Source organism: Lampetra planeri, chromosome 51, assembly GCF_965212315.1.
Source record: "Lampetra planeri chromosome 51, kcLamPlan1.2.h2, whole genome shotgun sequence".
NCBI classification, from domain to species: Eukaryota; Metazoa; Chordata; class Hyperoartia; order Petromyzontiformes; family Petromyzontidae; genus Lampetra; species Lampetra planeri.
Window position 1 is genome coordinate 5,663,248 of NC_136157.1, and position 27,968 is coordinate 5,691,215.

The 27,968-nt window shown below is 51.1% G+C and overlaps 2 protein-coding genes across 2 annotated transcripts; one reads left to right on the forward strand and one right to left on the reverse strand.

The window, feature by feature from the left end:
• Nucleotides 1–1,052: 1,052 nt before the first annotated feature.
• SPCS2 (signal peptidase complex subunit 2) lies at nucleotides 1,053–9,306 on the reverse strand. Its single transcript, XM_078616744.1, has 5 exons — nucleotides 9,149–9,306; nucleotides 6,185–6,268; nucleotides 5,281–5,441; nucleotides 4,154–4,288; nucleotides 1,053–2,755 (listed from the first exon to the last, which is right to left on the reverse strand). Exons 1-5 carry the CDS (start codon nucleotides 9,239–9,241, stop codon nucleotides 2,569–2,571), a joined length of 660 nt encoding a protein of 219 aa, XP_078472870.1. The 5' UTR covers nucleotides 9,242–9,306; the 3' UTR covers nucleotides 1,053–2,568.
• Nucleotides 9,307–9,923: 617 nt separating this feature from the next.
• LOC144734559 (uncharacterized) lies at nucleotides 9,924–27,905 on the forward strand. The gene is made up of 9 exons (XM_078616805.1): nucleotides 9,924–13,168; nucleotides 14,759–14,842; nucleotides 16,361–16,618; nucleotides 16,975–17,868; nucleotides 19,288–19,389; nucleotides 20,744–20,908; nucleotides 22,236–22,310; nucleotides 23,593–24,102; nucleotides 24,149–27,905. The coding sequence occupies exons 2-9, from the start codon at nucleotides 14,761–14,763 to the stop codon at nucleotides 25,027–25,029; spliced, it is 2,967 nt and encodes a 988-aa protein (XP_078472931.1). The 5' UTR covers nucleotides 9,924–13,168; nucleotides 14,759–14,760; the 3' UTR covers nucleotides 25,030–27,905.
• Nucleotides 27,906–27,968: the final 63 nt, after the last annotated feature.

The window sequence follows — 27,968 nt, forward strand, 5'->3', positions numbered from 1 at the left end:
ATATTAGGAAGCCACTGGAGCTATGCAACTTTAAATCTCGATTGAAAACTCATTTCTTTCCAACCGCTTTTTGCGTTTAGTTTGTTGCCCTTTCCCCCGCACCTCCGATTAACGCGGTTGACTACGTACGGTGCAAAAGAAGTTCAACAAACATATCAACAGCCTTTGCAAATTCCCCACCCGTGCGCTGGGCAATCGAGCGTCGGATCCCAGTGTGCACGGCGCGCCGCGACGTCGCCTGGACTCATCACCTCGAGGCGAGGGGCCTGCAGCGGTGGCTGTGATGCCACTGGGGCAAAAAAAAAAAAACCACAATGATGGGGAGTGCCTGAAAAATCAAGTGGCTGTGACTGAAAAGCTCGTGACGGACAGCAGCCCAGCGACACACAAATTTAAACTTGTAACGCACAAAGTATTCGCTCACAAACTAAAAGAGAGAGGGCTTCAGAGGAAGGTCTTATCTGCCAATTAGTGAGTGTTCACGTGTGGGAGGAAACCGGAGCACCCACAGAAAATCCACGCGTGCGAGGGTGCAACACTATCCCATACAGACGAAACAGGTAGAGTCCACGTTCGGTGCACCGCAGACTCTCTCTTACTTGATACAGCAGTCGGGCTGTAACGGTTCCACCTGAAGACGGAAGCTTGTGTTGCCTCCGAAACGTCGTGATTTTTTTTTATTTTACTTTTATGAATTTTTATTTTTTATCGACGTGACTTTACCGAAAAACCTAAGAATAAGGCTCCTCCTCAACGCCCACGGGGGAAGTTTCACAACATTTGTGCGAAGATCTGCCAACCCTCGCTACCTCCAGTACATAAGCACCACCACTGGGGTGGGCAATAGGACCTTCCAAACTGGCACACACCTTTTGCCAAATTGTTCATTTATGCAAACCACACCGAATCCACACGAGCACCAGGAAGGCATCGTAAGTTGCCATCACAAACTCTGCGGATAATCGCGGTTCGGCTCACCACCCAGCGCAGACCAATTTGCAAACGCAGCCCCCCATCCGTTGTACGTTTTAAACCAATGCCACACAGACTGAATCGTTACAATGCATTGTATTTAAGAAACCCTTAGCTTCACAGACTTGTCTCATCATGTCCCTTCAAACCCTCCCAACGACCGCCTGTGCTTCATAACTGCAAATAATGAGAAGCGATAACCGGTACACAAGCAGGTTACTGCGAGGCTAAATGTTCGTAAAAATACTACACAAGCATGCGTTTTGCTGGTTTCCGTCTCTTTTCTCGACGAGCTCCTAAAACAATCACTCGGCGGCACAGTTCGTATAAACTTTTACATGAAAATGACCAAGTCATAGAAATACTTGAAACGGTGCGTTATATGCAGTGCCCTTTTTGAACGAACGGTACATATGGGGTATATGATGAACTTCTAAGTAAACGTGAAAATGTGACTGGTCACTTCATCAGTACGAGGGGATGAATGGATAACGCTGGACTGGTAAGTCGGCAACCTACTTTCTGTACAGCCACACCTTGCGGCTTTGCCTCACGCATTTGGCTTCAAATCCCACCAGAGCACACGTGAATTCTTAAAGGCCTTTTCACATAATTAAAAACACATTGTTTAGTTTTTTTTTCCTTTGGGTCTTTATGTGGTGGGGTTGTTCCTATCACTGGCCCGGTGCTTTTATCGTCACCTTTTCCTGTCTCTCCATAACCCTTTTAGCTCTGTACAGCATTTGGTGACCTCTGGCCAAATAAAGGTACTTGAAACAAGGGTAAATGAATGAAGGTTATTGTTTGCGAGCAATCCACCAACCCCACTTCAAACAAACCCCGTGCTTCTCAGCAGCTGCAAACGACGGCTGAGCGACTTTAAAGAGAACGCGGTGGGCATACGGCCCACGGTGGCTAAGTGGATCCCCATTCGATCGCGGGAAGCGCAGCGGACACCAAGATCCTGGCTTCAAATCCAGAGCTACGGTCTATCCCACCTACCCACCGACCCAAAATTGCATGACGTTCCTGTGGAAATGAAGTTTGATTGGCGGCGTTCGCGCGGTCTCCCGACGACCGCACGTGTAAACAAAGCGTGAGTGAGTCACGTGTATTGTAGCTGCGCATCGATTGCGCAGGACAGGCCCCTGGAAGGACGGTCAGGCGATGGGTGATCGATGTCACTTGTTTTATTCAACACGATGCGTGGATCTGCCTGTGGGTGGTGGGGGGGGGTGCGCTTTCTGGGTTTTCGAATGGGGAAAAAACTGCTTCACGTTTTAAATGGCAACAATTGAAATTAAGCAGCGGCACAAAGGCGGAAAAGAAAAACGACGACGACAAAAAAACTTCGTAAAAATTATAACGCCCACCTTTTTAAGAAAAGCAACTTTATTTTTTTTAGTTTAGCTTCACTTCACGTCGTCCTGGGTTTTGTGGATTTTATTTCCGTCGCCGTCCACGCCGTCCTCTCACTTGGATCGCAAAACGAGCACATTTTTGACGACGCTCCTGTTTCTCTGCCCCGCGTGACCCCGCGTGTGACCCCGCATGTGACCCCGCACGACCCCCCCCCCCCCCCCACGTGACACCGCGTTACTGCGTCTTCTTGCCCCTGGACAGGCCGTCGTGCAGCTTGGACACCTCCGGCTCAAAGAGGTCGACGAGGAGGAGGCCGTTCTCGTCGAAGAAGTTCGCCACGGACTTGGTGAACTCGCTCTCGCGGTGCCGACCGCTCTTGCCGTCCCTGAAGGTCATCTTGAGGGTGTAGTTGTCGTCAAACCTACGGGCGCGCGCGATCGGCGTTAGGTGAACGGCGCGGCACCAACACAACGGAGCCAGCGAGCCGGTACCCCCATAAGGGAGTCTCCGGCCTGTTAAGAGGATTGCCAAGTGATCAAAATATGTAGTTCTACTGGAGGAATCCGATGAGTATGAAGCTCTTTTTCACAGATTGCCCAGTAAGGGGGCAGGTCAGAACGTTACATTACAAAAACAACATTGCCAAGTACAGAGAAAGGTAAACAAATCACTTAACATATATATAAAAATAAACTAATTTTATCTTATACTCTTAAGTCACGTAGGTAAAAATAAATAATAATTAATAAAAATCATAGAAATAATCATAGAAATAAAATAATATATTATTCTTTATTTCTACCTACGTGACTTTACCGACAAAACCTAAGAGTATGAATTCTTGCAGTCACGAAAGCTTCAAATCTAGAATTCATTTTATCTTACCAGGTAAGTAAGGCACACAGAGCTTTACAGCTTTTTTCAGTAGCGACCTGGCCACAAATGGTCCGCAACGAAGTGGCTTATCACGTGAAAATTGAAAGCACCCAAGTAATCTAAACCAACAAGACGCATGTTTCTAAGTGTGGAGTGAAGAACACTCAAGTAACCGGCAGTTGAAACAAAGCTGCGAGGTCATAGCCAACCAATTAGCCCGGTTGGCTACGTGTGGCGGTGCCAAAGAGGTTACATTAGGTCCCTCTGGCCCCCCATTGACAAGATTGACAGCAGGTACCACCGCACGTGTTGAAGCAAAGTGTGGGTGGCTTCCACCACTTCTAAGACGTTTGGCGAGGCACGAAACCAAAATACCCTCCCCCGAAGGGTGTAGATAAGCCCACGAGATACTTCTCATGGAGGCGTGAGAAGTTTATCGAGTGTATAAGCTGGCGGTCCAGAGCACGTGATCAAGAAAGGCAATGCAATGGAGTTTGGACCAACAGGCCCAGTAATTACCTTTTAAACTAGAATTTTTTTATTTTATTTTACCAGCTCTTTTTCAGAAGTGACCTAACCATCACGAATGACGGCTCGATGAAGCCGCTTGTCATCGTGTGGAAATTTATAGCAGACAAAATACTCTAAATGCACTTTGACTGTGAATGCTTAGGAGAAAAACCGGAAGACGCGGAGAAAAATCAATGCGACCACAAGGAAAACATGCAAACGCCTAATATACAGTTGTCAGGGCTATGATCGAAACCACGACCTGCTATATACCAGGCGAGGTAGTTAACGGCTCACCACCTTTTACTCAAAACCACAGGTGCGTGCTTTAGGCGCAGGCGCACGCGAGCTTACGCCCACGTGGGCGTTAACATTTAAAACACGACATCACGAGACGGGAGACCGGGGGGTGGTGGTGGTGGTAGCCCCTCACCGTTTTATGCCAGAGGCGAGTGTCCACGTGTTGTCGGGGTCCAGGCCCGAGCGGTCCTTCTCCTTGGCGACCAGGAAGGTGTTCTGCTCCACGTAGGAGGTGTAGACCGTCAGGAACACCATGAGCAGGAAGTACGTGTGGCGTCCGTCAAGGAAAAGCAACGCTGGGGAGATGCGCGCGCCGCCGTTCAAACGGCACACTTCTAAAGACAACCAATCACAACCAGCGTACATATGTACACCAGTGCAGCCCTTACGTCAACCCACTGATGGTAGACGGCACCCCCTCCCCACCACCCCTCCACACAACCCAGCCCAACACCACCCAGCCCAACACCACCCACCACCGCCTCCCCCCAACACAACCCAGCCCAACACCACCCACCACCGCCTCCCCCCAACACAACCCAGCCCAACACCACCCACCACCGCCTCCCCCCAACACAACCCAGCCCAACACCACCCACCACCGCCTCCCCCCTACACAACCCAGCCCAACACCACCCACCACCGCCTCCCCCCCACACCACCCAGCCCAACACCACCCACCACCGCCTCCCCCCCACACCACCCAGCCCAACACCACCCACCACCGCCTCCCCCCCACACCACCCAGCCCAACACCACCCACCACCGCCTCCCCCCCACACCACCCAGCCCAACACCACCCACCCCCCCAAACTACCCCACCCCTTACCTAGCCATTCAGGTCCTTGCAGATCATTCAACCATATTTCACCTTGTCAGTGCAGGTCAGTAAATGGGATGTTCAGGACCGTTTCAAATAAATCGCTCTGCCACTGATGTTATCCGTGACAGGGATCCGGAATACGGTCTGCTAGGATCACAAGCGCTGAGCACGGCGCTCTCAACCCAGCAAGCCTGAGTTGGATTCCCTGGCCATGGCTGATGTCCAAACCAATACTGCGCTGCCGCCACCCAACCTTGACCAACGCGCAATGACCAGCGCGGCGAAGTACAGCTAAACAATCCCCCCAAAAAGACTTGTCGACACGCAGGTGCTCGTACGTTACAATCACGTGCGCCGGACGCTGGACCGGCTTTCCCGAAGGGTGAAAACGGGTGACCCCCCACCCCCCCGCCCCCCCGAGCGAGCACGAGGGATATGACGCAACGCAGCAGACGAGGATGGTGCGGGACTCGGGGAAGGGGTGCAGGTAGTCCCAGGCGAGCGCAAACAGCGCAAAGCCACAGGACACGGTGCAGATGAGCAGTCGGCAATCGATGAGGCGGAAGTTCTCTTCGTAGACGTAGTTATCCAACAGCACCTGCGCTCGAAACACGGCCCATGGATTACCCCTCGCGTCAACATTCTCTAGTTTTTTTACGTGGTGGTTAAGCTGCTGCAGCTCCTTACTGTTAAAATTCCTTCCCTCTATTACTGCTAACCCTACTCCCTCCCTTTGATGCTGCTAATCCTGCATACTGCATAATGCACGGGCATAATATGACTTTGAAAACCCCCCCCACCTCCTACACAAGTAGTGACTAATCCCATATCTGCATTTCCCTAAATATGCTAAATTCCTCTTGATATGCAAATGCCTTTGTCAAGGCGCCCCTTCCCCCCTCCAACCCAGCTTAAATATATGCTGCCAAGCCTGGTGGTGTTCATTCAGACGATGTCTTTCCGACAGCCCTGTTCTTCACCTGAGGACGGCTGCTTGCGTTGTGGCCGAAACGTCGTGAGAATTATTTTATTATGTTTTATTTTCATCATTTTATTATTTCCCTTCTACGTGACTTTACCGAAAGAACCAAGAAGATTCTCCAAGAAGTTAAACATATCAATACCATTACCCGCCATTCGCCACTAAGTGACAGTGACGTCACCACTGCGCCTGTGCCAGGCCGGGTGCACCGAGGTCACGTGAAGTGTCGAAGGCTCGCTGACAGGAGGCCACGGCAGAGGCAGGTGCCATGCGTTGGCCGACTGAGATTACCGGTAGATGCACCAGCTGTACCCGCTGCTGTACCAACTTAAGTTCAACATACACGCACACGTACGCACCTTCTTAGCGGCGTCGTCCAAGGCGTTTTTCACCGCCGTGCCGTCCCACTTGTCCACCTTCACCGGCTCGTCGTCATTCCTCCGCTGCGGGAAAACAAAACGGCGGCTCAGTCTCAGCTTGCCCCCCCCCCCAAATTCCGATAACGAAGACAAAGATGCCCCGGCCGCAGATAACATTCGTGGCAAGCGGGTGATATCTGAACCGGTCCTGGGCCTCCACCCCACCCCCTTCTCATCTTTACCAACCCACACTGACCAGTATGGTACAGAATGTCCAAAGAACTCCACAGACCAACACGGCGTGGGCAGGACTTCATCCAGCCACGAATTTACAAAGCGATGTCAAATTATTCCATTGTTTTTTTGAGAAAAACGGCCCCTAAATGGGCGTAGAAAGACAGCACTTTCCAACAACACTTTGTAAAGCAGCAGCATGTTCTTGCTTGGCACGCCTGCCTGCTGATGAGACCCAGGAGGTAAAATCCGGTCGAGAGTTTGCACGTGTTCAAACAAATTCTGCTGGTTAACAAAAATCCCGAAGGTAATATTCACAATATTTACCGAAGACAATTCACGGAAGGCGATTATTTATGATCATCAGCCATGGAAATTGCAGTTCTACATGAAGGCGTCCCTCCCCTAACCGATCGCTCACGATACTGGGATGCAACTATCCACCTACACCAGGGGCTGGCAACAAAAATAACAAGAAGCCGCCATTATTTTAGAATTCGGTAAAAAAAAAGTTTCAAGAACCGCAATGCATGTGAATACGTCTAGAGAGGGTGGTGCTTAATAAACGATGTCACGAAGCAGTCCTTAAAAAGAGCCGCATGCGGCTGACCTAGATCTCGTACGTTGAACTTCTTTCGCGCCGTACGTAGCCAACAGTTCCTAATCGGAGGTGCCTTTTGAGTTGATTTCATAGCCGTGGTTGGCGTCCGCGCTCGACCGTATTACGACATCTCTCGTCTGCCACGCCGTTATTATTCTTGACCATCTGCCACCATCCCTTCTCGCCGTGACGTGTCTCAATTGCCCCGTGGTACGGTCTCTCACCCACGCGTTCCTCCTTTAAATGCGATTCCACGGGTACATCGCTCCATGATTTTTCCGTCTGCTTTTCACGTTGCAATATTTTTCGGTAGCGACCGCGTTTTCTGAACCACGTTACCAAGCGGTGCAGTACAGATTAAACGCATTCTACTTTGGACACGTTTTGTATGTTACCCTTGATAAATTGAGCACAGCTTTCCAAAGGAACTCCCAACCAACCTGATATTGTCCAGCTCTTAAATGTTATTTCAACGTTTCGTTTGACCATCCGACATCGCCCCAAGTTCAGAATGAGAATATTGTGTCTTCTTGGTTCTTTCGGTAAAGTCACGTAGAATGGAAATAATAAAATAATAATAGTAAAACATAATAAAATAATTCTCACGACGTTTCGGCCACAACGCAAGCAGCCGTCCTCAGGTGGAGAGCAGGTCTGCCGAGTAGACTTTTAGACTCTGTCTACTCGACATTTCAGACTCTGTCTTCTCGACAGACCTGCTCTCCACCTGAGGACGGCTGCTTGCGTTGCAGCCGAAACGTCGTGAGAATTCTTGTATTATTTTTTATTATTTTATTATTTCCATTCTACGTGACTTTACCGAAAGAACCAAGAAGATGAATCCCTGCAGTCACGAAAGCTTTAAATCTAAAGATAATATTGTGTTTATACTGGAGGAGGAATCCGATGGCACCGGGGTAAGTTCGTTGACGCACGCTCTGTCGTGTTCAGAGTCGGGTCCCGGTCTCTGGAAGAGATCTCCAGCTGAACGAATTTCGTGAACGTGACATGCCAATGTTCACACAATAACAAAAGGCTGCACATTCGAGTCAGGATAACAAAAAAAATGAGCAACCATATTCGATGCCCACTCAAGTTTTTGTTAAAGTTTATTTGCCTGCTATAAATGTCCACGTGATAAGCCACTTCGTTGAGATATTATTTGTGGCCAGGTCGCTTCTGAAAAATCTATATCTATACAGTATATATAGCTAAGTGGGCCTTACCTGGTAAAATAAAACATAGTTTTGATTTTATCAGACACCGATGACCCCCCCATCAAACGCTACCATATGTCTCATTGTGCTCACAAAGCCACCCAGGATGGATTCCTGTTTTTTTCTTTTTAACAATGCTGCTTGAAGACTTGGCAGGAAGCCAGTGAAGAGATGAACAACGAATAAGATCTGACAGGATGACAGGAGTTTGAATCTAAAATAAGTGCCATCAGTGGCAAGCGGACTGACTTGCGTAGTTATAGTGGACGGTGCACACAATAACGCATTGTATCTGCCTCTGCGGTGATAAAGTTGGATCTACAGTGTTTGAAGCGGTTTCTGGGGGGGGGTTCTTACATTAAAGGTTTGAGATAGAGGGAGACTTGAGGGCTTAATCCAGCAGTAGATCGAACATAGCTACAGCTGATTATATCGGCAGACGCGTCATGATCAATCAAGTCATCAGTTGAAGTCGCACCGTATCTAATCGTGCCCGCGTGCGCTTTATCGACGAATAATGTCAAGTATATATATAAAAGTATATATTTAAAGTATATATTAAAAAAACGATGTCCTGTAATATTAAAGAGTTAATAACAGTGATAAATTACGAGGCAGTGCACGGACGACGAGACCGCATCATAGGCGGCGCAAATTGGACAAGATAATCGATTAATCGGAACATTGATCCTCGCGTGCCAGGCTCGGCACACTTCACGTACCAGCCTGGATGCAAACACCACGCGTGCCAGGCTAGGTGCACCCTACTACTAGCGCGCAACAACGGAGACGGTGGCGGCGGCGGCACCGATCGCATTCGCACGTGAACCGAACGTCTCGCACGCCGAGGAGTCTGAGGGGAGTGGAGGGGGGCGAGAGAGAGAGGGAGGGAGGGAGGAAGGCGGCGGTCACCTCGAGGCCCCCATTCCGCGCCGCGCCGCGGGAAGACGACGAAGAACCACCACCAGCGGCCGCCATCTCTCGTCTCTCTTTCACGTCTCCCATTGGTCGACGGGGCGCCACGTGACCGGCGCCCCGGAGCCAATGGGAGGAGAGGAGGGGGGGAGATGAGTTGCTCGCGGCGGCGGGGGTTGTTCTGCCACGCGCCCGCGGTGACGTCACGCGGCGGGGGGAAGCGGGGGCAGTGGGGGAGGGCTGTTGCCTGGCCAATAGCAGCGCGTGCGGTTTGCGGGGGGGGGGGGATGTGAGGGCGGGGTGATGGGTGGGGGGAGCACCAATCGTGGGGCGTGTTGCGGTGGGGGGTGGGAGGGGTGAGGGGTGTACCAATGGGGGCGGGGAAGGGTGAGGGGTGGGGGGATATGCGGACCAATCGTGGAGCGTGTGGCAGTAGTGGGGGGGGGGGCTGTGCGGAAAAATCGGGGGTGGGGGAGCTATGCGGACCAATCGCAGCGCGTGCTGTGGCGGGGGGGGGGGAGTTGAGGGGGATACCGATGGAGGGAGGGCGGGGTAATGGTGAATGCCGACCAATCACAGAGCGTGTGGCGGTTGTAGGGGGGGGGGGATGTGCGGACCAATCGCAGCGCGTGTGGTAGTGGGGGTAGGAGGGGTAAGGGGGGTTCCGGTGAGGAGCGAGGGCGGAGAAGGGTGGGGGCGGAGGACCGTCGTCACGTGACGCACATCGATTCTCAATTATTCCCATTTGTTTTGAATCGATTTCTCTCGGCGTCTCCACGACAGTCAGAGGCTCTATGATGAACGCGTCCCCCCCCACCAGAGGTCGCAAGCAGGTACCCGTACCCTACCCGATACCCAGCTACCCGTACCCGGCCGGGTACGGGTAGCTGGGTATCGGGTACCCGGTTGCGACCTCTGGGATGAAGCCATGTTGCAGGCGTGGGTGGGTTGATTCTAGGAACTTGAATTGTGAGACGAGACAAGACGTTGGGAAATGAGTGACAGTTACTCACCATTGACTCACGGCCTACCCGTACCCGGCCGAACCAGGGTCGAAAACGGGTACCCGTACCCGGCCGGGTACGGGTAGTCGGGTATCGGGTAGGGTACGGGTATCGGGTACCCGGTTGCGACCTCTGCCCCCCACTCAGTGTTTAAATTAGGATAACATAATTAGATGTTTCATGAGCGTTGCACATCGCGATGATTAAATAATGTTCGTTTAAATCTTGACTGTGAGTCTATGGGTCTCTGTGTGAGTCTATGGGTCTCTGTGTGAGTCTATGGGTCTCTGTGTGAGTCTATGAGTCTCTGTGTGAGTCTGGTTCTCCGTGTAAGTCTATGGGTCTCTGTGTGAGTCTATGAGTCTCTGGGTGAGTCTATGAGTCTATATATGAGTCTATGGGTCTCCGTGTGAGTCTATGGGTCTATGTGTGAGTCTATGGGTCTCTATGTGAGTCTCTGGGTCTACGTGTGAGTCTATCGGTCTCTGTGTGAGTCTATGGGTCTTCGTGTGAGTCTATGGGTCTTCGTGTGAGTCTATGGGTCTTCGTGTGAGTCTATATGTGAGTCTATGGGTCTCCGTGTGAGTCTATGGGTCTATGTGTGAGTTTATGGGTCTCTATGTGAGTCTCTAGGTCTACGTGTGAGTCTATGGGTCTCTGTGTGAGTCTATGGGTCTTCGTGTGAGGCTATGGGTCTTCGTGTGAGTCTATGGGTCTATGTGTGATTATATGGGTCTCTGTGTGAGTATATGGGTCTCTGTGTGAGTCTATGGGTCTTCGTGTGAGTCTATGCGTCTATATGTGAGTCTATGGGTCTTCGTGTGAGTCTATGGGTCTTCGTGTGAGTCTATGAGTCTATATCTGAGTCTATGGGTCTTCGTGTGAGTCTATGGGTCTTCGTGTGAGTCTATGGGTCTTCGTGTGAGTCTATGAGTCTATATGTGAGTCTATGGGTCTCCGTGTGAGTCTATGGGTCTATGTGTGAGTCTATGGGTCTCTATGTGAGTCTCTGGGTCTACGTGTGAGTCTATGGGTCTCTGTGTGAGTCTATGGGTCTTCGTGTGAGTCTATGGGTCTTCGTGTGAGTCTATGGGTCTCTGTGTGAGTCTATGGGTCTCTGTCTGAGTCTATGGGTCTATGTGTGATTATATGGGTCTCTGTGTGAGTATATGGGTCTCGTGAGTCTATGGGTCTTCGTGTGAGTCTATGAGTCTATATGTGAGTCTATGGGTCTCTGTCTGAGTCTATGGGTCTCTATGTGAGTCTATGGGAATACACCACGCCGCCGTTGACCCTGGCCATTGACCGAGCAACCCAAAGTTCCTACCAGCTCCCTCCGCAGGAATGTGTTTATTAGAACACGTTAAACACTTAGGATTTCGCGACCAATATAATCCATAATATTGTTTTTTTGGGGGTTAGATCGAGTAAATATAAATGTGTCGTTAAACACGGCACAGCCCATTAGTAAGGTTTGTCACGTAAACAGAACACACTGGTGGTGCTGGACTAGTAACGAATTGGCACGTTCTGTTTACGTGACAAACATTACTACAAATTATCTGTGTCGGGTGGCGGGTTTAACGACACATTCATATATTTAGGCCAGGCATGTCCAAAGTCCGGCCCGCGGTCAGATTTCATACGGCCCGCAGCTTCGGTCTTATGAATCATAAAACTTTAAAGTTGTAATTCCTCCTTTCACCAAACGGTGGCAGCACCATTCTAATTATATCTGTCTCTGCATCCGTGCCGCAAACCCTTTTCGAGTCATTTCTGCCATGGCGACTGCAAAAAAGAGAAATGCGGTCATTCGCTAAGAAAATGCTGAGCTTATTCGGCTCCACATATTTGTGTGAGCAAACATTCTCAGTCATGAACTTAAACAAGAACCGATTGAGGTCAAGGATGAGTGACTCCCACTTGCGTGACATTTTACGCATCTCAACCACTGTCCTCAAGCCAGACCTGATCTCTTTACTGAAATGTAGATCTCAGTATCACCCTTCTCATTAGTGTCAGCAAGTTATCTGTTCCTTGATCAATCTGAAATTGAGTGTTTTGAACGGTAACATCTGTCACTATTAACAGTGAAAAGCCTAAAGCACACTAATGCACTTGGACTTATGGCACTTGTTTTATTAAACTCTTGAATAAGATTTGGTTATAACTGTTGATGTTATGTACCTGTAGATGTGACACAAACTATTGCTTTCTGAAAGATCTTGTAAAAGACAAGGGCAAAATGCACTTGTTTTAAAGTTTAATGATAACAGACCACTTTGCATTACTTATAACTCCTGTTTAAAATGTTCATGAGGCAAAGATATTTATCTCATGGAAATTTAAGGTATTCTATACAGTTTGTTCAATGTTATCTGACTGAATGAAAGGCAGAATTGCGTTTTTAGAGTTGTTCCCGTCTGCCTGAGTGGCTTATATTTGGTTACAATGTCATTTGGAAAATAAAGGTAATTGTGACAATGAAAATTGTTTTATAACAGTGTGTGTTTCCACGTAACTTTTGTGGTTAAAACAATGTCCAAAGGAACTATTGGCCCTCGGGCATCTTCACTTCATCAAATGTGGCCCTCTTTGCAAAAGGTTTGGACACCCCTTATTTAGGCGATCTAACCCCCCAAAAAACCTCTATATTATGGATGACGTTGGCCACGTTAATGAACTACCCCTGAAGCTTTGCGTGAACGTGCGGAATCGACGCCAACGGAATCGGCAACTTTGCAAATCGACACCGACGTAATCGATCCAAACCGGTAATCGATCCACGCCGGTTTATGGCACGCTCAAGTTGTTGCTGCCCCTACAAGTCGAGTGGCAGCAGTCGTCTCCTCTGTCACGACCTCGTGTCTCTCCCGTGTCACTCTGTGTCCTCCCGTGTCCCTGGCTCCACGCGTCTCACTCCGAGAGCACGGGGAGAGAGAGGAGGCAGGCGGGCGGGCCGGCATCGTGGAGAAATCCTCGCGGGGAGGGAGGTTTGGGCCTTGAGATTCAGGTAATCCTGGGGTTCCCAGGACCCTGGCCCGAACCCTGATCCTGGCCCCTGCCATGATCCTGACCCCTGCCATGATCCTGACCCCTGCCATGATCCTGACCCCTGCCATGATCCTGACCCTGGGCCTAAAGAAGATCCTATCCATAGCCCTGATCTTAAACCCTAGCAGTGATCTTAGCTCCATCCCTGACTCTAACCCCAAACCCTTATCCTGACCCTAGCCCTGATCCTAACCTTAATACTGGTAGGAACCACCTGGTTCCACCAGCCCACAGGGGATTATTGTGTCCGTCCGTCCGTAGTGCAGGGAGGGGCTGGGTGGGGAGAGAGGGGCTGGGTGGGGAGAGAGTGGCTGGGTGGAGAGGGCTGGGTGGGGAGGGTGTGGCTGGGTGGGGGGGTGGGGCTGGGTGGGGAGGGGCTGGTCACCCCGTGGTGCCCTTATAAAACTCAACGTTTTAACCTACTCACGCCGGCTTGTGCCCGCCCTCACAGTCGGGCATATTTGCGGAATACACCACGCCGCCGTTGATCCTGGCCATTGACCGAGCAACCCAACGCTCCTACCAGCTCCCTCCGCAGGAATGTGTTTGTAACCCTAGCCCCGATCCTAACCTTGATCCTAACCCTAGCCCCGACTCTAAAACTAGTCTTGATCCTAGCTTTGACCCTTTCTCTAGCCATGATCCTAAACTTGATCCGAGACAAAACCCTCACCCTCAAACCATCCCTGTTCCAATGACCCTAACCCCTGCTCTGACCCTTGCATTATCTCTGACCTGACCTCCCACACTGACCCCAAACACCGACTCTTGCGTTGACTCTGACCGGAGTATTTTACCCACACCTTGGCTGTAACCCTGTCCCTGACGATAACCATGATCTTAGCTCTCACCCAAGCATTCCACCTCTCTCTGACCCTGGTTCAAACCCTAAGACTATGACCCCTGGATTAGCCCTAGCCCTAACCCTGACAATGGCATTATCTCAAGTGCTGAATATATCTTTAATCGTGACCTGATTAACTTTGACCATTCATCTAACAACATCCTGACTCCTGCATTAACTATAGCCGAGAAAATGACACTACCATTTTACCTATAGAATTAACTTTGTCTCTATCCTAGCCTTAACCCAGACACTTTTAATGATCTCTAACCATCGGATTCTACAGATTCAAGATAATCCTGTCGACTGAATGAATCTCTTGGCCTCATCAGGTCACACGGTCATCAGCAGATGAGATCACACAGAAATGACCTCTGCACGGAACGCGTATGCTTCGTATCGTATTGAAAATTTGGGTTATAATTGATGAATTGAACAAACTGTAAAGCGGTCTGGACTGAAACTCAAAACGTGCGTCAACATAAAATTAAAAATCTAATTGGTGACGTTTCAGGCCATGGCCATTTTTTCACAACACATCAAATACTTTGTGCAATTGCCTGAAACGTCACCTGTTACAAATATTTTTTATTTTGAGGCAAAAGTGTTATTGACACGTGTTGTTTTTTTCTCATGATATTTGTTCTTGTGCACCACCATGTAATTCGTATAGCATTGAATGCTCTGTCCCTCTCACACCGCCAGGCATGGATGTAAATGCAAACTCATCCAGGGAAGAGGAGCAGCTCGGTGCCAAATCTGCACACCGGATCTCCGACCACAGTGAAGGTGACCTCAGAGAACTCGAACACATTCCTGCGGAGGGAGCTGGTAGGAACGTTGGGTTGCTCGGTCAATGGCCAGGGTCAACGGCGGCGTGGTGTATTTCGCAAATATGCCCGACTGTGAGGGCGGGCACAAGCCGGCGTGAGTAGGTTAAACGTTGAGTTTTATAAGGGCACCACGGGGTGACCAGCCCCTCCCCACCCAGCCCCACCCAGCCCCACCCTCCCCACCCTCCCCTCCCCACCCAGTCCCTCCCTCCCCACCCAGCCCCTCCGCACCCTCCCCTCTCTACCCAGTATTACAGCTGCTGCTGATGGTTCCAGCGTTCGTACAGCGCAGAAACAGGGCCTGAGTCAGCCGTTTAGATAGTACAGCGGCATACATATAGCGGGCTACACTATGACGATTAGTCTCTGAGATGGAGAACACGTGCCCGTGGGAAATATTGGCCTGGGAGGCCCATAGACTGATGGTTGTAAATGTCATTTTACTTTGAACCAGTTACACAGAAGTGTTTATTCAGTAAAAGCGGTACATAGTCACAACCCGATAGCAGCAAGCATGCTTGTATTTCACTGGTAGGAGAGGGTGAAGGCAAATGGTAACTTCTGATAAAAGCACACACCTTCGTTTATAACAACACTACATCTGATCTTAGCTCAGTTCTTGCTCCCATGGGGTGTGCCTATGTCCATTTTTTACGACATTTGAAAATAGTCTCTAGGATCAGTGATGCACCCTGGGAAAAGTTTATGCCTGTTGTTGCGCATGTGTGTATTTAATTGGGGGGGGGGGGAGTGTTATTGTAGTGGTTTGTGCACTGCGCGACAACGAATATTTTAACCGGTCCTGGGCCTCCTCTAGGTCGACTCAGCCTTAAACAATCGCCTGCTGCGGTGTGTAAACATTAGCATTGGGGAGACGAAGGCGGCCAGGCATGGTGCTGTGACCCCGCCATCCCCTCGCGTGTCATGCCGCTATTAATAGTTAATGGAGAAGAGAATTTGCCCTGACGGTCTGTTCAACCTTTTCCGTCATCGGAACGGAATCAGAAGAGGCCATGCGGGAGGGCGGCTGGTTCAGTTTGGCGCCGGCTATCATAGAGTGCGGTCGTGTCGTTACAGTCCCCTGCGGTGAGTGCAATGTCTTTAAAAGCAGCAGCGTTACGCCTCTATAAATAAAATTAACGTGTTCTGAGATTCGGCGGTGAACGGGGGACCGCCACGCCCTGCCACCTACACGGGAGTAGGCCTCGGCAAGGTAAGGTAATTGTACCCTTTTTACCGGGTAAAAGGGTAAAGGTGTCGACATGCCAAGGGGTAAGGGTAAAGGGTAGGGTAAAAGGTAGGCTCGTTGCTTTTTACCTTTTACCTTACCTGCTAAAGGGTAAAAGGTAGGGTAGAGTGATTGTATTGTGGTAAGGTAAAAGGTAGGGTAAAGGTAGCCTCGTTGTTTTTACACTTTTACCTTACCTTGCCGAGGCCTACACGGGGGATCTGCGTCTTAATCGGCTGCACGCAGGGCGAGACACGGGAGCCCTCGGGGCGGCCGCTGACTTCGAGTCTCCCGCGTCGCCTCTGCTGGGCGCCACGGACGACGACGTGGCCGTTGAGCGGCCCGGGGGAGCCGGGGATGCGAGGGGCCCAGGTTGTCGGGGGCGCGGGGGACGGGACCCCGGTTGGGACAGTCCACGGGGGACGCAGAGACGCAGACGGGGAGCGAGCGTCGCTGGACCGAGCGCCGCTGGGGATGGACCACAGCCTCCCGATGGCACAGGCGGTGAGGAGATGAAACGTTTTGCTCGGGGCGGGGGGGGGGGGCGGGGGTTGCTGCAAACGCGACGTCCCTAGTTTCGCTCCACGTGCTGCCGGCTTCCTTAGGAGATTAATTCCCAGCCGCCTGGAATGGTGGGCTTGATTGTAACTATAAAGTATTTTTTTCATCGCTGTTATTAACAATGCTTGAAACGTGTGTCAGACTGCCTAGACATTCTAGTGATCGTGAAGACGTCAGAGTGCTTGGTAATATTCAGGCTGCTTGACATCTCCAAGCTAAGAGGTCTGTTTTTTTAGTTTTTTAAGGAGCTCTATGAATTGGGTCACTTGACCACCGCGCATGTCCACTCGTGAGTGCAGAAGGCAGAGACGCGGCGGAGGGACGCGCAGGTGAGGTGAGGGAGCCCCCGAGGACGAGGAGGAGCACGCTTAGTAGCCGTGAAGCGGGAGAAGCGGTCACAGTGGAGACGCCGACCCCGCCGACGGACGTCGCGAGCGACGAGACGGGGCAGGGCAGCCCGACGCTGCCCCCGCGCCTCCCCCGCCCCCGCGGGCGCCCGCGCCTCGACCCCAAGCCGGCGGCGTGCGGCGTCTGCGCCAAGATGTTCAGCGGCCGCCACGACCTGCGCAAGCACGAGCGCACGCACAGCGGCGAGCGTCCGTTCGCCTGCGAGCAGTGCGGCAAAGCCTTCGCGCAGGCCTCCGTGCTCAACCGCCACCGCCGCTCGCACACGGGCGAGCGGCCCTTCATGTGCGACGAGTGCGGCAAGACGTTCTCGCTGCGCTGCAACCTGCAGGCGCACAAGTTGGTGCACGCCGGCGAGCGGCCGCACGCTTGCGCCGAGTGCGGCAAGGCGTTCGCCCAGGCGCGCTACCTCGCCGTGCACGCCAGGAAGCACGCGGGCGCCCGCGACTTCGTGTGCGAGCGTTGCGGACGCGCGTTCGCCCACTCGGCCAACCTGGCGGTGCACCGGCGCGCTCACACGGGCGAGCGGCCGTACGCTTGCGAGCGCTGCGGCCGCGGCTTCGCGTGCGCCGCGTGGCTGGCGCAGCACCGCGCCTGCCACACCGGGGAGCGGCCCTTCCGCTGCGAGGTGTGCGGCCGCGGGTTCTCGCGCGCCTGGGCCATCGCGCAGCACCGCAGCGTGCACACGGGCGAGCGGCCCTTCGTGTGCGAGCTGTGCGGCAAGGCCTTCCGCACCAAGCAGATGATGGCGCGCCACCAGCGGCAGCACGGGGCCTGCGCCGACGAGGGTGGGTGGGCCGCGGAGGCCGCGCGCTCGCCAGAGGTCGCAAACGGGTTTTGATTCCTTACCCGTACCCGGCCGCACCAGGGTCGCAAACGGGTACCCGTACCCTACCCGATACCCGGCTACCCGTACCCGGCCGGGTATCGTGTAGGGTATCGGGTACCCGATTGCGACCTCTGGGATGAAGCCATGTTGCAGGCGCGGGTGGGTTGATTCTAGGAACTTGAATCGTGAGAAGAGACAAGACGTTGGGAAATGAGTGACAAACGGTGACTCACCAGTGACTCACGGCCTACCCGTACCCGGCCGCACCAGGGTAGGGTACGGGTATCGGGTACCCGGTTGCGACCTCTGGCGCTCGCTCCCGCCCCTGTGCGGCTGTCGGTCTCCGGCCGCCGCGCCGTGCTTTTATTTTGATCACCGCCACTATCCGGCCTGTCCCCCCACTGTGTTGAGTTTAATCTGTCTGTGGCAAACGCTACACGAGCCACTTAATATATCGCCACCGCGGCGAGATGTTAACTCCCTCACCTGGTCTATAGGAGGTCGTGGGTTCGATCCCGACCCTGACGCCTGCTGTATATTTGGAGTTTGCGTGTCTCTCTCCCAGTGCTCGTATGTATTTTTCTCCGGATCCTCCGGCTTTTCCCTCCACATTTAGAAACATGCGTTTAGAGTATTTGGCTCCTTTAAATTTCCACGCGATAAGCCACTTCGTTGGGCTGTCATTTGTGGCCAGGTCGCTTCTGAAAAATAGCTACGTAGCTCAGTGGACCTCACCTCGTAAAATACAAATAGTTTAATAGTTTTTACTTAAGACAAGTAGAGAGGTCAACTTAAGTGTTTACTTGCCAGGTGTTTGAGAAAGGAATAGTGCCCGTGTTGCTATGGGGGGCAGAGATCTTAAGTTTCTGTTCATTGTCGTCGATGTAATTGGATAAGTAGGCGAGGTGTCGATATGTGTAGGATGGAGGGCAGTTTGCCCAGACTGAAGGGAAGACCTCAAGTGGTGGCGGTTGTGGTGGTGAATCTGTAAGAATGAACCACGGAGGTCAGGTGTCGACCGTGGACAGAACCGCCGGATATAACGGCTTGAAGGAAACTGACGAAGTGCAGTGGCACCGATGGCATTGACCTGTTGACCTGTTGACCTGTTGACCCAGGCCTTTGGTGAATGGAACGTAGTGCGATGTGTGAAGTGAGCAGAGACCAACGTGAAAAGGATGACGTCCTTTTCACGTTGGTCCCTGCTCACTTCGTCCTCGCTGTATGTAGAACTTCTTTCGCACCGTACGTAGCTAACCGTACTAATGGTAAGGTGATGAGGGTCGATCGATTCGGCGATGGCTGATGAGTTACCCTTCGTGCCACGGGCGATGGCTAGTCGGGTCTCATCCCTGCCGGGATTGTCTCATCTCTGCAGTGGAGGAGGCCCCCCTCTCGTGCGGCCTGGAGGTGCTGGCGCCGTGGACAGTCGAGGTGGCCACCTCTTCCCACCTTGTCACGTGCCAGGGCGTCATGCAGGGTGAGTCCCGCTGTGTAGGCCTCTGCCACGAGAGGCTGTGTTGGCGGTGGTGGTGGCGGCGGTTGTGGCGATATATGGAAAGACAGATGTATGGAAAAGCAAAAATTTGGGTCGGATCACAAAAGTAAAATGTGTGTTGTAAACCCTCCTCCACCCAACACAGCCGATTAATCAAGTCACCTGAATAAACCTGTTACTTTATTACTGCTTTAGCAGCGCCACCGGTGTGTTGAAGAGCAAACTACAAAGTTCAACAAGATTGTAACCAACAGTGCTAATCGGAGTGTGTGAGGGAAGGACAACAACCTAAACACAAAAAGCAGTCGTAAAGAAATGAGTTTTAAATAGAGATTTAAAATTTCATAACTCCAGTGCCTTCCTAACATCGAATAGAAGAGTGTTCCAGACGGCCGCAGAAGCGCACCTGATAGCGCTCGATGCGGTGATCTGTCTTCGTTTGACGACCAGCTAAAAGCCGCCACGGCTACTGCTGCGAGGACGACCGAGGCCGATTGCGAGCATAATTCGTTCCGGAAACGTTTGTAATCCAAAGCATTCGTATATCAAAGCGAATTTCCCCATAAGAAATCATAGAAACTCGGATGATTCGTTCCACAACCCAAAAATATTAAGAAAAAATGATTGATACAAAATATCTTTTTATATTTTTATTATTTAAAATGTAATATAAAGTAATCACATTTATTCATTAAATTGAATCGTGGCTGGTGTGAGGAAGACGAGAGAGAAGAGAGGAGAGGAGGAGGAGGGTTATTGTGTAGGACGACTTTCACCATCACTAACGGAATCACTGCCATCTGTTGGCTCACTGGAATCTTTTTCTTCTTGTGCGACTTTAACAAGGAACCTATCCAATGACACTTTACGCACACACACGTGGTCACAACACTATAGTAAACGGTATATGCTCGCACGGATGTTGACTATACGAGTGAGGCACGCCGACTGAGACTGAGCATGGAAGACGATTACCCACAATCCCGCAGCAAGAGAGAGAGAGAAGAACCATCGGCTCAGTTGTGATCACGTGACGCTCGGCAGACAAAGCGTGTACACGTACTACTCGTGTTGCAAGACCTCGCTCGTTTATAAAGTTAAAATGTATTGAAAAATTTTGCTCGTCTTGCAAAACACTCGCAGACCAAGTTACTCGCAATCCAAGGTTTTACTGTACTAAGTTTGGAGTCGATCTGGGATTTGAATTGCAGCCGGCGGGAGGCTCCGACGAACGGAGTGATGCGACGACGATTCGGTTTGATTTCACTGCTCGCGAAAATACCCACCGACGGTTGAATTGACGCATCCGCCCGATCCCCCCACGCTCGCTGCCCAGGCCTGGGACCCGGAGCGACTAACGCGCCGCTGCCGCCGCTATCGCCGCCACCGCCACTGCCACCACCGTCCATCAAGTTCGTCGCCGTGGAGCCGAGCGAGCTACACGAGGCCGACCTGAGCCGCGTGCTTCGCGAGGTGCTGGACCGTGGAGACAGCTACGACGGTGAGGGGGCACGGGGGATGGCGACCCGACTTCGGTCACGGCCGCCAACACCGATTGATGCTTATCCTGAACCTGTCCGAAGCCTCGTCTAGATGTTGGGCGCCATGGTGGCGACATTTGATGACCTCGCCTGGTATACAGGAGGTCGTGGGTTCGAATCCGACCCTGACACCTGTTGTATATTTTTAGTTTGTGCGTCTCTCTCCCCGTGGTCACGTGGATTTTTCTCCGGGTCCTCCGGTTTTTCCCTCCACATTTAGCATCAATGTGCGTTTACAGTATTTGCTCGCTATAAATTTCCACGCAGTAAGCCACTTGGTTGAGCTATCATTTGTGGTCAGGTCGCTTCTAAAAAATTAGCTAATCGCTGGTAAAATAAAAATAGTTTCATTGTTTGAAACTCAACCTGAAATGTCTATTTGAAGGCGGTGCATAAACATTAGCACTGGGGAGACAAAGGGCGTCGGGCACGGTGCTTCGTGTACCGTGCCGGCCTTCATCGTTGCCTTCGAGCAGGACTTGAACCTAACATTCTGTTAAATGCTCTTCGAGCGATCGTTGTTTGCGTAAGGCGAGTGGGGAGCAGTGGTATCGTGGGTAGCGCACTGCGCTTCCCCGAACCTGGCCACCAGTTTTATTCCCGCTCACAGTCAACATCAGCGACGATCATCTGAATCGGAGCGAGATGGCGACTGCTTGGGGAAGGGCTTCGTCCAGCAGAGGGTAGACCATGGCAGATGATGAATAGGATTCAGCGCTAGCACCCTGCATGGTTGAGAGACATTCACTGGCCCTTAGGTGGTTCAAGACGCCAGCGGATTGATCCCGATAACTACATTGATCAAGAAACGCGCGGTAGAAAGCGTCTTATAGTAGTAGGTTTTTACCCTTTCAACTGGTACAAAACTGACACCTTTATACAAGGCATCATGTTTGCAATAACCACAACACAAGCAGTCAAAATGCAAACAAAAAGAAACAACTCTGATAATGATATGCACTATCCTTGAAGTTGATTGGTCCACACCCGAGACAGCTTTCCTTAGAGCCTAGTCTCCATTGGTGTTGGACCAGATGACACCAAAAGGCGTACGACTCAAAGACAGCGCACTATCAGAGTATTGAGAGCTCGGGGTAAGCATTTACACTATGAGACATCTCCTTTACCAGTGACAAAATATAGTAGTAGGTTTAAAGGGTAAAAACCTACTACTATATTTTGCCACTGGTAAAGGAGGTCTCATAGAAAGCGTCTTGTTTGGAAAATGCTCAGCGCAAGATGTTATTTTGATAACGGCATTATTCGTGCCTTTTGTTTGTTTTGCAGACGAAGATTGTGACCCTGCAAACGAATGCACGCAAGTGATTATTCATATTGCTTCTGTGACCCCAGTACAGCCAGGTGAGATTGTGCGGTGGCGTCTGTGTGGTGGTCGTTGTATGTTTGTGTAAAAACGTCAACGTTGGGGAGACAAAGACGGCCGGGCGTGGTGGTGGCCACCACCCACCTCGTGTGCCGGCCTTCATTGGTATTCACTAACAGCACTTGCCCCAGAAGTCTGTAAAGTCTACAGGGGGGATCTTTGTATGTGTACAAAAAAGGCAACGTTTCAGGCATCGGGCCTTCTTCATAGCACATGGGCCTCCCCCTAAGTCGACTCATGGGCTATGAAGACGGATCAGTACCCGAAACGTCGCTTGTTAAATATTTTGACTTTTAAGGGCAGTGTTATTGACGTTAGTTAACTGCGATTAGGCATCGCCGCCAATGCAGTAGCATCACCACGATGGAGAGACGCTAACTACCTCGCCTGGTATGCAGGAGATCGTGGGTTCGATCTCGAACCTGACACCTTCTGTATACAGTGGTACCCCGGAGATCGAACTTAATTCGTTCCAGAAGGCCATTCGAACACCGATTTGTTCGAACACCGAATTAATTTTGCCCATAAGAATGAATGTAAATGACATTAATTGGTTCCAGACACAAGGAAATCTCTCATTATAAAGCATTTTTACACGAAGTTTGCAGTAATTAGATGCATAAAATCATACAAAAAAACAAGAAACACAATACATAAATGGAATAAATGAAATAAATGTAGTAAGGAGAGTTGATGGCTTGAGTGGAAGGTGGTGAGGAGGAGGAGGTGGTGGTGTTATTGTTTGGAAGGGGAGTCCGCTTTGTCTGGGCAAGCGTCATGCACGCTGGCCATACGCGTCTCAGCCGTACAGGTTTTTTCAAGTCACGATTGGCCGTTCGACCTCCGAATTTCGTTCGGTTTCCGGGGCAAAAAATGTTCGGAAATGTCGTTCGAATACCGATTTGTTCGAGTTCTGGTGCGTTCGATCTCCGAGGTTCTACTGTATTTGGAGATTTCATGTCTCTCACTCTGGTCGCGTGGATTTTTCTCCGGGTCTTCCGGATGTTCCCTCCATATTTAGAAACATGCGTTTAGAGTATTTGGTTGCTATAAATGTCCACATGATAAGCCACTCGGTTGAGCTATCATCTGTGGCCAGGTCACTTCTGAAAAAAAGATCTATAGCTCAGTGGGCCTTACCTGGTAAAATAAGAAAAACGCTTTTAGTTTATAATTTGTTTACCATAGAGGCGTGTGTGCTTATGTCTCATTTTGGGAAGGGCTTTATTTTTCACGTACGTTTTGGACCCTCGCTCGCAGATGAAGGGGGGGCGTCTCTGACAGAACCAGGTGCGGAGTCCTGCCCCGAGGTCGCAGCTGAGCGTGAGCAGCACACGCAGCATGAGTATCACGAGCAGCAGGAGCAGCACGGACAGGTCACGGAGGATGAGCAGTACCAGCAGTACGAGCAGCACACGGAGCACGGGCAGCAGGAGCAGCACGGACAGCAGCACACGCAGCATGAGTATCACGAGCAGCAGGAGCAGCACGGACAGCACATGGAACACGATCAGCAGGAGCAGCACGGACAGCACACGGAGCATGAGCAGTACGATCAGCAGGAGCAGCACGAACAGCGCACGGAGCACGGACATCACGAGCTCGTCACGGAAGCCTCGAGCACGTGCGGCGTGCAGGAGGACGTGTCCGTGTATCACAACGCGGCGGCCGCCAGCGTGTGGGGCCAAGACAAGGACGACGCGGCCGTGGTGATCGTCATCATGGGTGCCACGGAGGAGCAGCGGCAGGAGGATAAGAAAGGGGAGGAGGGTGAGAAGGAGGAGGGGGAAGGGGAGCGGCGCGAGACGCGTCCGAGAGGGGGGGGGGGCAGCCGTCGAGGATCGCGAGGTCGACAGCGCGACGGACGTGATGGAGAGGCCCCCTCACAGGCCCGGCCGCCGCAAGAGGGGCGCCTCGGCGGGACTGGCGTGCGGCGTCTGCGGGAAGCGCTACTCGCGGCGCCACGACCTGCGCAAGCACGAGCGCACGCACAGCGGCGAGCGTCCGTTCGCGTGCGAGCAGTGCGGCAAAGCCTTCGCGCAGGCCTCCGTGCTCAACCGCCACCGCCGCTCGCACACGGGCGAGCGGCCCTTCATGTGCGACGAGTGCGGCAAGACGTTCTCGCTGCGCTGCAACCTGCAGGCGCACAAGCTGGCGCACGCCGGCGAGCGGCCGCACGCCTGCTCCGAGTGCGGCAAGGCGTTCGGGCAGCGGGCGCACTTGGCCGCGCACCGGCGCGTCCACACGGGCGAGCGTCCGTACGTGTGCGAGGAGTGCGGCCGGCGCTTCGCCCACTCCTCCAACCTGACGCTGCACCGGCGCCGCCACACGGGCGAGCGCCCCTACGTGTGCGAGCGTTGCGGCAAGAGCTTCGCTCGCGCCGGCTTCCTGGCGACGCACGCGCGCAGCCACACGGGCGAGCGTCCGTACGCGTGCGAGGTGTGCGCCCGCGGGTTCGCGCGCCGCTCCTGGCTCGTCATGCACCGGCGCTGCCACACGGGCGAGAGACCCTACGCTTGCGTCGAGTGCGGCAAGGCGTTCGCGCGGCCCTCGGAGCTCGGCACGCACCGCCGCATCCACACGGGCGAGAAGCCCTACCCGTGCCACGTCTGCGGGACGCCGTTCCGCGTCAAGCACCACCTCGTACGCCACCAGAAGAAGCACGCGGGGGAGGCGGTCGGCGTCCAGCCGTCGTAGCTCGGAGATTTCCGCTCACGGCCAACACCGGTGACGATTATCTGCATTGGTCCTGGGCTTCCCCGAGGTCGCGATGTGTCAAGATCGCCACCGTGGAGTCGAGGGTGGCCGGGCGTGGTGCTGGCCCACCCACTCCGCCGTGAGCCGTGTGCCGGCCTTTACAGGTTCCCGCTCACCGTGTGAATGTAACGTGGTTGCTGTGTCTAGCGGCTGGGTGGCACCTGCTGATCAATGATGCTAATGAAGTTCAGTCAGTAGCTTGTGTACGATAATTGTTTTTTTACCCTTTTATTTGGCAACAAAACTGACACCTTTTTTACAAGGAGTCATGTTTGCATTGACCACAATACCTGCGGTCATAATGCAAACAAAAAACATAACTCTGATAATGTATGCACTGCCCTTGAAGTTGATTGGTCCACACCCGAGACAGCTTTCCTTAGAGCCTAGTCTCAAATGGTGTTGGACCAGATGACGCCAAAAGGCGCAGGTGTCAGTTTTGTTGCCAGATAAAAGGGTAAAAAACCAATTATCATATTTTTTTACTGGCAAATGAGGTTCCAATGATGTAAAAGCTTGTGTACGATTGGCTTAACGTTCACAGTAATGCCCCGATTTACGTCTTCCCCATTTAAAGTCGCAAATACTTGATTAACACCGCCACCTGATTTACGTGGCCTCAAGCCCACACTCACGTCGCTGACAGCATCGTCCGTCCTGTCTCCTTATCCGTCGCAACTTTCAGGAACACATCTCCGACTTAAACCGGGGTGTTACTGTTCATCCACGGTGCACTCATTTATATTGCCTGTATTTGACACGTACTTATTTAGTTGCTTGCAAAATCGTATATTGTCGCTGACCTATATTACTACATTTTGGTCGATTATTTGGCGATTACTGCATTAGCTGTGGTGCACAAGCACAACTAAAAAAACAGCCTTAAGAGGAATATAAATACTGTAAATATATGTGATGTTAGATGAAATTATACTTTTTCAGAGCAGGTGAATCGGCCAGAGAGTGGCGAATGTGTTGAGATTTTTTGTTAACTAATTATTGTTGTTGCTAATCTGAGGGGTGCGGGGGGACGACGACAAACTAAACACAAACTGCAGTTATAAAGAAATTAGTTTTTTCAACATACAGTAAAACCTTGGATTGCGAGCATAATTCGTTCTGGAAACGTGTTTGTCATCCAAAGCACTCGTCGTACATCAGTTGTGATCACGTGACGCTCGGCAGACAAAGCGTACACACGTGCTACTCGTATTGCAAGACCTCGCTCGTTTATCAAATTAATATTTATTCAAAAAAATTGCTCGTCTTGCAAAACACTCGCAGACCAAGTTACTCGCAATCCAATGTTTTACTGTATATTTAAAAGTCCATAACTCCTAGTGGTTTCCTAATACACTGGTCAACAAAAAAAACATTTTTTCTGGCCTGGACTTTTGCAGCTGTTTTAGGGTGCTGATTCCAAATCTGATCTCAGATTTGCTCTATCACATCTAATTTTTATGCTATCGGCATACCCCATTTTCATTGATTTACCCGAAATTAACTCTGTCACTTATGATTGCAAGTTGTTGCGAGTCAGTGACTGCTTTAGTGTTAAAATATGGTGCTGTATTTTTAGGATAGTATGTTTACAATATAGTTTTATGTAGATATCCACATTTATTTAATATTTTTCTTCCGCAGTTTTTATTGAAAATGCAATATTTGATATCTCATAAAACCTGATGTGATAGACAAAAACTGATGCCAGATTTGGAATCGGCACCCCAAAATTACATTACAACCGTTGGAATACCTTATGCCAGAAAAAGTGTGTTGACCAGTGATATTGGAAGGAACAGCGTTCAAGACAGGCCGCAGATGCGCATCTGAAGGCCGCCACTGCAAGGATGACCGCAAGCGGCGATTGCCAAGGAACAGAATCAAATCGCCAAGCAGCCATTATAATAACATTTAAAAAATTAACCCGTAAAAACAAAGTTTTTCACTATAAATCCTTTATATGCGTGGCGGCTAGAGTCATCTCGTCCTCTGGCTTGAGATGGCTGCCACCTATGGGTCAGATGATTGCCTGCCACCATTAAGCAATTGGTAATTACATATACATTTTTTTTCCTAAAAAGTGTAAAAAAATTTAAACAAATTTTCACGAAAATTAATTGTCACGCACAACGAGTCTGTGTGCAAAATTTCAGCTCGATTGGATCACGGGAAGTGGGTAAAAAAACGACCGAAAGATTTGCACGGTCGTAAGCGCGCAAGCAAGTGAACTTAATATAAAGGATTTAAAAACAACCCAACACGTTCATCCATAACACTTTGTGCGGCCTTAAAAGGTTAAATATATAAGAGGTGTCTTTGGGAAATGGCCCTAAATAGCACACGAATAGTGGGCAGAGAGTGGTTACGATGGAGTGGGTTGAAAAGTCCATGGTTGTGTTTCCACACTGACATTGTCCATCATGCTTGTAAACTTGTGTTGGATACGTTGCCTATACAGCAAAAGGTGGTCCAGATGTCTTGTGCCCCCCCCCCCCCCCCCAATTCTCTTAACCTGAATATTTTTAATAAAAAATATTAGGGGTCAACTGGACTACTCTGTCCTGTACCCCCCGCCCCCCCCCCCCCCCCTTCATAGTACAAGCTATCACATTTGAATGAATTGACAGTGTTACACGTGTGTACATTAATGTTGACAATTCACACAATGACAGCTTGCACTAATTGGGGGTCACAAGACATCCGGACCACTGTGTCCAATATCACCTCCCACCTGAGTTCAATGTATCACATTTGAATTAATGTGCAGTGTTGTTACACGTGTGTACATTAAAGTTAACAATTCATGAAATTAATCTGATGGTTGGACCCCGGGGTCCCATAAGCCCCCGGCTCTCGCATAAACATTACATTACAAT

Bases quoted from the DNA above. Each gene is read 5' to 3' on its own strand.
- SPCS2 (XM_078616744.1), bottom strand. From the start codon at position 9,241: ATGGGAGACGTGAAAGAGAGACGAGAGATGGCGGCCGCTGGTGGTGGT. The intron at 4,289-5,280 runs ATATCCCTCGTG...CGGACGCCACAC, and splicing joins CTCGTCTGCTGCGTTGCGTC to GTACTTCCTGCTCATGGTGT. The intron at 2,756-4,153 runs GTGAGGGGCTAC...GCGCGCCCGTAG, and splicing joins CTCGCCTCTGGCATAAAACG to GTTTGACGACAACTACACCC.
- LOC144734559 (XM_078616805.1), top strand. From the start codon at position 14,761: ATGGATGTAAATGCAAACTCATCCAGGGAAGAGGAGCAGCTCGGTGCC. The intron at 17,869-19,287 runs GTGGGTGGGCCG...TCATCTCTGCAG, and splicing joins CGGGGCCTGCGCCGACGAGG to TGGAGGAGGCCCCCCTCTCG. The intron at 20,909-22,235 runs GTGAGGGGGCAC...TTTGTTTTGCAG, and splicing joins CCGTGGAGACAGCTACGACG to ACGAAGATTGTGACCCTGCA.